At 33.3% G+C, this 10,881-nt stretch overlaps 1 protein-coding gene across 5 annotated transcripts in view; it reads right to left on the bottom strand.

The window, feature by feature from the left end:
• Positions 1-984: 984 nt before the first annotated feature.
• Positions 985-10,881, bottom strand: part of NRK (Nik related kinase) — a 123,209-nt gene continuing 113,312 nt past the window's right edge. For 3 of the 5 annotated variants that reach the window (XM_032331217.1, XM_032331221.1, XM_032331219.1), the window contains 5 exons: positions 9,999-10,142; positions 9,337-9,486; positions 6,110-6,269; positions 2,853-2,992; positions 985-1,466 (listed from right to left, as the gene is read on the bottom strand). In XM_032331217.1, the coding sequence (XP_032187108.1) occupies positions 1,371-1,466; positions 2,853-2,992; positions 6,110-6,269; positions 9,337-9,486; positions 9,999-10,142 (690 nt within the window). In that variant the 3' untranslated portion in view covers positions 985-1,370. The remainder of the gene's footprint in view (positions 1,467-2,852; positions 2,993-6,109; positions 6,270-9,336; positions 9,487-9,998; positions 10,143-10,881) is intronic. The other 2 variants (XM_032331218.1, XM_032331220.1) reach the window with 2 other exon arrangements.

The raw sequence follows: 10,881 nt of genomic DNA, 5'->3' as shown, positions 1-10,881 counted from the left end.
TTTCTTGTTTGTTTACTTTGGGACATCTCTGTAGATTCAGTTCACTATGATCTCTGTTTACTAGAATAACAGCCACAAAGCACAATGGGAGTTGGCTTCCTAAAATAGTTTGCTGACTTACTGCCTTAAAAATATGACTTTAAGATAAAACTTATTTTTAATCTTAACTTTAAGTAAATATTATGAAGAAAAAATGTATTCTTAAAAAACTTGATTCTACACACTACTTAAATGAGAAAATTTTTTGAAATTCAAACATAGCAAGCTCCATTTGCTCAGCAATGAGGTACTTGCACAAAGTTCCCCATGGCTTATTGGTGTACAAATTTATAGTAATGAATACTACTGCTAAGGAAATAATTTGACATAAATGTTTTGTTTTTTCTTTAAACTACTGCATTTAAAAAATCATTCGAGTTGTAAACACTCAAGGATAAGCCAGTTTTAGGATCACATTATTGTGTCACAGTAACAGAAATGTGAATCACATTTATTTCTTTCTTTCATGGATTTAGGTTCTCCTAAATTCTCATTTGAGAGACTACACTCTTGACATAAGTTGTTAGGAAAATCCAAATCGTCATTCTTGGCACCAAGGTGTCAAGAAATAATGTGCTATCTTGAAATCACACACAGTCAGCTGCTTTTGTATTTTGGTTAACCAGGTAGTTTGAAAATTATTATCCCACTAGCCTGCCTTCATACTTATGAAGCAGAACTAGAGGAATTATACTGAGGTATACTTTGCGGTAGTTCTGTTGCTTCTCTATTGCCCCAGAACTAACCATGGTATTGAGGATGGATATTGCAGAAATTATGCTTTTCACCAGGTAGCAGTCACCACCTATCTATGGCATCTATAACATATTGGGTGATGGATTAGCATGGTTTTCACTACTCTAAATTTGATGAAAGTTACTTTTTTTTGTTCTTTATATGACTTTACAAATGTGCATATTGTTTGTGGTCATTTTTATTTTTTTCTGAAAAACCTCACTCAGGGCCAGTTATTTTGAAAGCTATTTGGAACCTAAGTCTTTACAAGTTTCTTTACTCCATGTAGAAAAATCTGAATGTAGATACTGTCCAAACTGTCCAAAGAGTAATATTTGAATTCACAGTAACAAAAGTTACAAAGTTTGTGCAAAAGATATCGTACACCAATGGAGTACATAGAGCTTGCTATAGTTAATTTTATATATAAAGATGCATTTCTCATTAGAACTATTTTGTGCTACATTAAAAGTAAAGTATATGATTTAATTTTTCCCTAACAATAAAACTGAATGTTTATTTAATCTCAGAAATTTTAAGATGTAAATTGTATATTTATGATGTTTGTAAATGTTGTAATATATCATTGGAACCTTTTAAACACCATAATTGCTTTGGAGCTCTTCAAGTTTTCCAAGGGTCATGAAGTAAACCCGGCTGTGGCGATTACGCAGGATAGAGGTAAAGAATAGCTTTAAAAAGAGAAAAAAAGACACCATCGGTAAATATTTTAATATCTTGTAACCTGATACATGACAGATAGAACTATAATTTCAATTACTCCACATTAACAAATTAAAATATTAAGCCATACTGTTTACTGAACAGGATTTACTGAAAGAACAAGACTTTAAATTGGATGAAATCTAAATTATACATTAAAAAACAATCATACCATATTCTATTGAATGGTACTTCATATGGTTTAAATAAAATTAAGTTTTGGTGTGGCACTCATCTGCGGACATTCTTGATTAGTTTTGTTTAAGGATTCCATTTGGTTTTAAAAAATCTAATTTTACTCAAGTTGACTTTACTTTTTCTTTTAGTATAAGGAAATGATTAAATTATTTGATGTTGTTTACCATTGTTGCTGGTATTTAAGAGGCCACTGAAATTTTCTACTTGGTGAGAGATTTTCTATTTCAGTGAAATGGGCTGACATCAATAGAATGATATTTAGTTAAACTAACCAGCTTAGAGAGGAACATGTCTTATGAATATGGTCTGTGCCTTAAAGAAAATTAAAACAGAGCATGAACATAAATAGCAAACAGAGGTCTTCTTTTTAGGAGTAAGGTTTTCCACATCCACAATGAATATACTTGGAAGGGTTTTGATACTGATGATGATAGCAATGATAACACTAGCTACCCTTGACTTAACACATTTTATGTGCCAGGCAATCTGTGAGACACTTACTATGTATACATTATCATTAATTTTCAAAATTATTACCAGAGGAGTTCTTAATATTTTCATTTTGGAGATGAAGGAACTATAACTCAAGAAGATTAATCAAATTTCCAGGTTCTTACACCTCGCTAGGTGACAGAGTTGGGACTGCCTGCTAAGTCTATCTGACCTTGAACACTGGTTCTTCCCATTATATTCCTTCATACTGCAAACGAGCACTTTTCTTCATGCACAATGCTTTACCTTGCTTGTTTTGGTGTTAGTTTGAATCCTCCGCAATCATTTCAAAATGTGGATGTTTCCTAGTTTTATTAGCATTATTTTTTCATGCTATTATTTCTCATTGTATGTAGAGACTGTAATGATCTCATACAAAGCATATTTCCATTGAAACTATCTAAATTGATTGTTGAAACTGATCACATTACACAAATAATTGACAAATTTCAATTTATTTTTCTTTCCTGTAAAATGGGATATTCTACTGCAAAATGAAAACTTGTTTTTATCAATAGTTTGCCAATTTGGGAATTATACCACAAATATATTTATGGCCAGAAGGAAAAGGATTTTCTTTCTTTTTTTTTTTAGGAAAAGGATTTTCTTACTTAATTTTCATTGCCTGCTTTATTTTTGCTTTAACTGGAAGATATAAACAATACCTTATCACCTCGGGTACACAGAAATCTCAGTTTCTTAATTGATCTGCGCTTCAGTTCACTTTCCAGAACTCTTGACTGCAAAGAGCGGACTTCAATGGCCCTTTGGCCCCATCCTGTGGTTCGCTGTGTACACTCAACAGCTACAGGAAAAATGTAAAAATCAGAAAAATACAATTTTTTCTATTAGTAATAGCAAATTATAACCACAGTCAACATTTGATTATTAAGATACTCATTATTACAGTGCAGGTAAACACATTCTGATTTTCCTCCTTCTATAGTTAATCATTTGACCATTATGCTTTTCAGCAGTGGTATTCAAGCAAGCTATCCACTGTTAAAATTGTGACCAACAGTGAATAACTGGATCTTAATGTGTTTTTATATTCCTATTCCCTAACACCACAGGAAAAGATAACCATTAATTTTACCCTGTCTGTAGAAAGTAAAATCCACTAACAGCCATTTATTTTCCAGTTTAGTTGAGGTAAAGCATTTCATAAGGGCTTTTATTTGTGGTCAAGTGACATACATAAAAACCCTACTAACTTCAAAATTAAAACTGTTAAAAATGACTAGTTCAGATAATGACTTTAGCAACTCTAATTCAAGTCAATGAATGACCACATTATAAGCATAACTAAACCTAATTTGATACTGTTTAGGCTGAGTCTGACTCGGGAAATTTTATTAAGGTTTTAACTTTTGGACCTTGTGTCACCTATGTGGTAACAATAAAGATTATGACAAATGGATGTTGACAGATTGTGACTACACTTATCATGGTGAACACTGAATAGTGCATAGAATTATAAAATCACCATGTTGTGTATTTGAAACTAATATACCATTGTATGTCAACTACGCTTCAATTAAAAAAAAATGACAATTGCCTTAAAGTAGAAAACCTAATTATGTAAATAACCACATACTCCGCTGATTCTGTGAGGTATTTTCTGACACAGGGAGCAGTATTATCATTAAATGCTTAGCATTTAAGTTGATTTTTTTTCCTATACCTCATAGGAAAGTAAATTTCCATAAATAAATTCAATCTTGTATTTAAAATAATATCAATATTTTTTATTGTGTTATGTTAGTCACCACACAGTACATCGTTCTTGATGTAGAGTTCTGTGGTTCCTTCTTTGCATATAACACCCAGTGCTCCATGCAATCCATGCCCTCCTTGGATAATATTCATCACCAGGCTCACCCATTCCCCCAAATTTTCCATCAACATGGATGGGATTGGAGGAGATTATGCTGAGTGAAGTAAGTCAAACAAAGAAAGTCAATTAACATATGGTTTCACTTATTTTTATCACCTATGTGAATAGTTCATTAAAATTGGTATTTTGTCAACAACCACACAGAGCAAAAAATTATAAATTTAATACCTGCTGAGTCCAAACACACTGTTCATATGACAACACATAATTTCTACTTTAATTCTGAAAAACATTAATTTGCCATTTAATCTAGCGACTGAGTTAGCTTGCTTATGAAGTGGGATCCAATGATTTGGAATGAGAATGCTTAGTGACACCTGCTGTGATTGCTATGCTTCTATATATTTGTTTGAAATTACAAAGCAATGATCTTATTATTGAAAATATCTATTATATCTCAAGAAATATAAATTTTAGATTGGGGAAATCTGGATCTAGGTTAGTTTTAAATAGCAAAGCAGTTGTTTTTAGACAGAAAGGGAAATTGATTTCCTTAATATAAATTTTATACTACAGTCCTTAGTATATTCTCAAAATATCCTTAATACACAAACCAAAATATCACATTCTTATAGTGCTATAATTTATTTACATAGAGAGAGATGTGTTTCAAATCCTTTAGGTCAGAAATTGTTCTGCCTAAAGACAAGGCTTACCAGATGACATTTTAAGACCTCTTTGATTCCTATGAGTGTCTAGTGGCATAAACATAGAGGTTTGCTCAGTTTCCCATTTGAACTGAATTTCTTTATTTCAATTATTTCTGATTAACATACTGATCACAAAATACCACTGTAACGGTTAGAACAAGATTTGTTATCTTCAGTTTCTTTTTCTGTCAGTTATAACCATTTATTATAAGCTTATATAAAATGGTTTTTACTTTATATAAAATAAAATGGTTTTTATTTTAAAATGGTTTTAAGCCCTTGGGAGTTCTTCCCTGTTTGAAGAAATTGGAGGAGGTTTTCAGGACATTGTTAACACTGTAAGTGCAAAAAGAAAGGATTCTGCAGATGCAATGTAAAGTGTCATCATCTCATGACAAAGTGTTCATTAAAAAGCATTTCAAACTGGTCTTTAAAGCTGCCTGGGGAACACATTTAGCCATTTCATAAAGATTTCAAAAGCTTTTGGGTCCTTAAGAAACAAACTGCCTTTCCCTCTATTTCTCTTTCCTTCCCTTTACTTTTCTTTCCCCCTTTTTCTTTTTTGCTTCATTAATCCCCTCTTCTTTTCAGGAACATTTGTCCTCCATCAAATCATTCTACTCTCCCTAATAATTGTACTCTTCATATGCATTCTACTCTTTGTCTAAGATCACCTTTATAGTTACCAAGCCTCAGAGACATACACAAGGTCTCAAGTTATTCATCTTTTCAAGATCAGCAGTCCTGCATTCATCAAGAAGGAAAAAAAATGTCCTGGCATGATGAAGATGAAAGGCAGTTTTCTTTATTTCTTTATGTTGCCATCTGGATAGTACCTAATAGCTATTCCAGACGGTCATATTTATCTCTTTTGTAAATGAAGAATGATGAAATCCTAGTGACAACCAAAATGTCACGTACTTAGTTTGTATTTGATTCTTCACAGGATTATCACTCTCTAAATAAAACACTATTTACTATGTGAAATAGAAATATTCTGCTCTTCTTTTATGATTATTTGGCAGTCTCCTAAGATAAAGATAAACCCCAAAGATCAGGGTGAGGAGCATTTCCAACATCTGCATAAAATGTGTAAGCAAAGGGAGTTAAAATAAAATTACAAATTATTGTGGAAAGGAATTCCTTCCCTAGTTTAATTATATTACTATTTCACATGAACAACTAAGACAGACAAAATTTCTTTGTGGTAGCTTTGTGAGTTTGTTAAACATATGGTGGACATACACACCTTACTAAGGGCATAAGTATACAGTATCCTAAATTAAGCTGATTAATTAACCTTGAGAAAATATGGTATTTCAGAAAACAGAACTTTCTCTGAGATCATATAAAAGAGAAAAACTTTTGTACATACCTACTGAAGATGGTATGTCTTTCCACACTTCAAGGATCTTCTTGAAGAGTTGTTCATTTGCTTCCATAGAAAGGGCTTCAGCATTGAAAGTGAGCATCATGCCAATTCCCAAGGAATCAGGTAAAATGATGATATTCTGTGGTATAATGATTTCCAGGGGCTAGAATTATGTTTCATAAAGATTTGTATGTCCAACATTTTATTACTACTACTTTAACTGAAGCAGCTTGGCTGAGCAATAAAGACCAAAAAAGAGTTTGAAGTGCAGGGAGGAAAAGAAACTTCTATATTAATATTAAATAACATGTTATCCAACACTTGAAAAGAGCTTTTCCTAGGTCATTAAGGTATTACTGATTAATAGTGTCCTTTATATTTAAGAGAAAACTTTGTTTGAATAAAACAGAAGATACATTTCCAAAAGAGAAAAATTTGTTGAAATTTAACAAAATGTGTGTAATGATAGAAGAAACGTTACTTGTTACAGAGTGGGACTTCAGATTCATTTCAGCACATTAATGAATAATTCAGCAATGAATATGTGAACCAACTAAGAAATACACAAGCATTGGTTACCCAATTCATTTAAATCAAAAATAGAAAATTAACTTAAAAATAGCCTGAGCTTGGGGTGCCTGGATGGCTCAGTTGGTTAAGCGGCTGCCTTCCTCTCAGGTTATGATCCCGGGATCCTAGGATCAAGTCCCATATCTGGCTCCCCGATCAGCGGGGAGCCTGCTTCTCCCTTTCCCTCTGCCTGCCGACTGCCTACTTGTGCTTTCTCTCTCTCTGTCAAATAAATAAATAAAATCTTAAAAAAAATAGCTTGAGCTTAAAATGTTTATAAGGGGCAACTTTAAAATATTTATCATTACTTGAAATATAACAGTCATTCTCCCTTCACAAAAATGCAGGCTTTTTAATCTAATTTATAAATCACTAAATGTCTTCAATATATAAATACAGAGCTGTATTAGGTAACATAATATCAAATACTAAGAAATATATAAGAATTTGTAAATTTTATGATGTATAAAACAATGTGACAAAATTTACTTAAGCTACAGAAATTGCCATATCAATAGTATTTCCCTGAGAAATTAACAATTACATTCCTTTATTATTTCTCTAAATTAGCAAGTTAAAGAAAAAAAGGTCAGAAACTATACTTGCCAAACCCAGCGTACTCACGCCAAGTGCTTGAGGCCATGTCTCAGCAACAACAATCCTTAAAACTAAAATGGGGATCCAGAGGCAAAAAGCAATTTTAATCCGTTCCCTGGGCACTTGCATGAGCAATTGAATCAGAAAAGAGACGAAGGAAGAGAGAAAAAGAAATTGCAAGAAAAAGATTGCCTCAAAAAGAATCTGTTTAGAATAAAGCTGGACTGCTGCAAATCCAGAAAGCCCCAGAGGTAATTCCTTGTTTCTCAGATGATTCCAGCAGTAACCAGATATTCTTTAGCACGCATGGCTCCCTTGTAGCATTATAGGTTGGCTCCCTTATAACATTACAGGTTTTGTAATCTGGCACTCTTTCAAAAATATAATTTTTAGTACATTCTGTTTCAGAAGACACTTCCCTCCCTTTTATTAGAGTTCTTTCTCTTTTAATGGGTCAGGACACTAGGGCATTTAGCTAAAAATATTATTTTTGAATATATTTAAGTTATCCTAATTAGGTCAGAAAATATATTTTTTTAAAAAACCAACCTCTCATTCTTGCTTCTGTGATAATGAACTGATTGCTACAAAAGGAAATAATTCTCCTTGCTTGGTAATCAAGTGGAACACAGAGTGCAATCTTCTTGAGTGATGTTTCAAATAAGTATAAACTTGGACCGATATTGCAATGTTTAATATGGAACTAGCTTCAAAACAAAGGTTATTGGCCATTACATTAAAAAAACAAGATGCAGGAAACTATGAAACACTCCAACTGAAAAGTACTATAATATTTATATTAATATTAATCTGAGCTCATATCTAAGCGGCTTTGGCTGGGCTCAGTTAAACATTTTCTACATTATAAACAGGGTGATTTCTATATGCTCATAGATGACAACTGAATTATGAGTTAATTGTATTGTTAATATGACCAAAAATTTTTTAATGTTTCCACTAATTGTTTGACAATTGCTCTATGGAATTTGTTAGAGATTTATGAGACAATCTGACAGCTATGCAAAATATCACATTACTACAGTGATTTAAAGTACTTAAAAGTTTTCTTCTTAACTTTATATAATGCTAAACTCCTGAAATTTTAGTTGTCAACAAACTGGGGAATTAAAAAAGGATGAAGAGGGGTTTGTTGGTTCAGCCCTTTCTTTTAAACATCATTTTCCATAAAACAAACATCATTGCTACCATCAAATCTGAGACACAGTAGAATTATATTTTGTATGGTGCATGTGTATATGGGGTATTATGTTTGAACTCTATATAAATGATATATATACTATTTTTATAATTATCCATATTTTAGATATTGTGCCATAGAGTTATTATTTATAATCATTTAAGAGTTAAAAGCTGAAGTGCATTAGCTTTTAAAATGCTGAATCCCTTGATCAGAAAGTCTAACCATAATTGATACTATAAGAGAACACTTTATGATAATTTGCTATATATCATGGTTAAAGTTCTACAATATGGATAAAGGAGGATGATAATGCTGCAATACTGGTGTAATTTTTAAAAAATCTGTTTATGTATTATAGGGTGCAGAAAGACTGAAAGGAAAGATTGCAAACCCACTCATCTAAGACTGGTTATTATAAATAAATAAAGGTGAATGGATACGCAATGGGTAGTATATAGTCCATCCAAAAGAGGGCAGGCATAAAAAAAAATTAAATAAAAGGGGGCAGGCATGAATCATTTCCAGTTGATAATGGCCAGATAGTAATAACAGTCAGATGTTATCAGCTCTTTTGTTTCATCAACGGAAGTCCAGATTTTTAGGTGTAGACTCAATTCATTTAAAAACAAACAAAAATACTGTGCCAGACAAACAAAATCTATCTGAAGAATAGACTCAGCCGTGTGGACTAAGAAACCATCAGTCATTTCTGCTTATCCCTTACTACTTTCTGACACTCTATACTTACCTTTTAGGTTTCAGTTCCAGTACAGATATTAATAATAATACATTTAAACCTTTAAGACTTTTGACAATAGGAAAAACTCAAATCATGGTGTACAATAATTTCTAGGAATCTTACGTTATTTGGCAGAGTCACATCAGACATAACCTCAGATTCTGCATCAATGATGTGATATCCATCTGCTGAGCTGAAGAAAATCTTTAGTCTTTTTTCAGTACCAATAGCCAGGTCAACTGTCACTGGCTTATGACCAGCTGTTGGAAACACCTGTAGATATAAAACCAAATATGGCCAAAAGGCCAAAAATGACACTCTGACTAAGGCAAAACTTCCCCCTGCTCTTTTGTTTAACAGGTTTATAAAACCCTGGTTGATTCTTTAAATTACACAATATATTTAGACTATGTATTATAACTTTTTCTTAGGTCTGTTACTACCACAAGAACATAATTATATTCAGGTTCTATAGGGTGCTTGGGTGGCTCAGTTGTTAAGCATCTGCCTTTGGCTCAGGTCATGATCCCAGGATCCTGGGATTGAGGCCCACATCAGGCTCCTTGCTCAGTGGGGAGCCTGCTTCTCCCTCTCCCACTCCCCCTGCTTGTGTTCCCTCTCTTGTTGTGTCTCTCTCTGTCAAATAAATAAATACAGTCTTAAAAAAAAGAACATAATTATATTCAGGTTCTAAATTTTGAGTTTCTCTTCAGAGGCCAGATCTCCAATGATCATAAGAACCTTGTATGGCTCATCACTCTGTTTGTTGTCTTTAAATTCCTTGCCTTGAGCTTCAGCAAATGAAGGAGCTCATCTGGTCTCTTAAACCGGTTCGCTGGATCAGCTGCCTGTATTTTTGCCAGTATTCGTATATAGGCTTCATAGGACATGTAGTCTCCTTCAGAGTCTGCTGATTGATCAACGCATACTTGGTAGGGAATGAAAAAGGCCAGACATGTTAACCTACCATAGACTGGATGTACTCTAGGCTCCTATGGTTCCTAGTCCAAAGAAACAAAAAGCCAAACAGGATTCATTGCCAAGTTCACGTCACAGTAGAGGACTGGACATCCCAGGTTTCACCATATTGTAGCCATGAGGTGAGATTCAAGAACTGGAGGGAGGACTTAGACCAGAAACTGTATATCAATCTAGACAGACTGTTGGTACTTATCTTCTATATTTTCCAGCTCCATATCAGGCAGCTTTGACCAATCAGCAGACAGCCAAGAACAAACCCATATCCAAATACGGAGAGCTGACCCAAGGCCCAATTTAGGGAGATCAGATCAGAGATATAATTTGTGTCAGACACAGACTGTGTATATTATAGTCTGTGCTATTTACAAATGAACATATTTATTGTACAAATAGACATAGGGGGTAGTCATAAAAATTAGTCCATCTTTATTGCATACATGTGATGTTTTGGCTGCAAAATATAGCATGTAAGCAGACCTTGATCTAAGATACAAAAATATATCACAAATACCTTGCTGGAGTCTATCGTGACGTGTCCTTAATCAGTGCTTTGTAAAAACTTGTCCATGGACCAACTAGTTCAAAGCCAACTGGAACATTTGCTAAAAATATAGATTCCCAGACCACACTCCAGACCTACTAATTCAGCCTGAGGTTGGGTCTGACATCTAAACTTTTAACAAATGC

Source organism: Mustela erminea, chromosome X, assembly GCF_009829155.1.
Source record: "Mustela erminea isolate mMusErm1 chromosome X, mMusErm1.Pri, whole genome shotgun sequence".
Lineage (NCBI taxonomy): Eukaryota > Metazoa > Chordata > Mammalia > Carnivora > Mustelidae > Mustela > Mustela erminea.
Note: the sequence above shows the minus strand (reverse complement) of the source record. Positions and strands in the feature narration are given on the sequence as shown.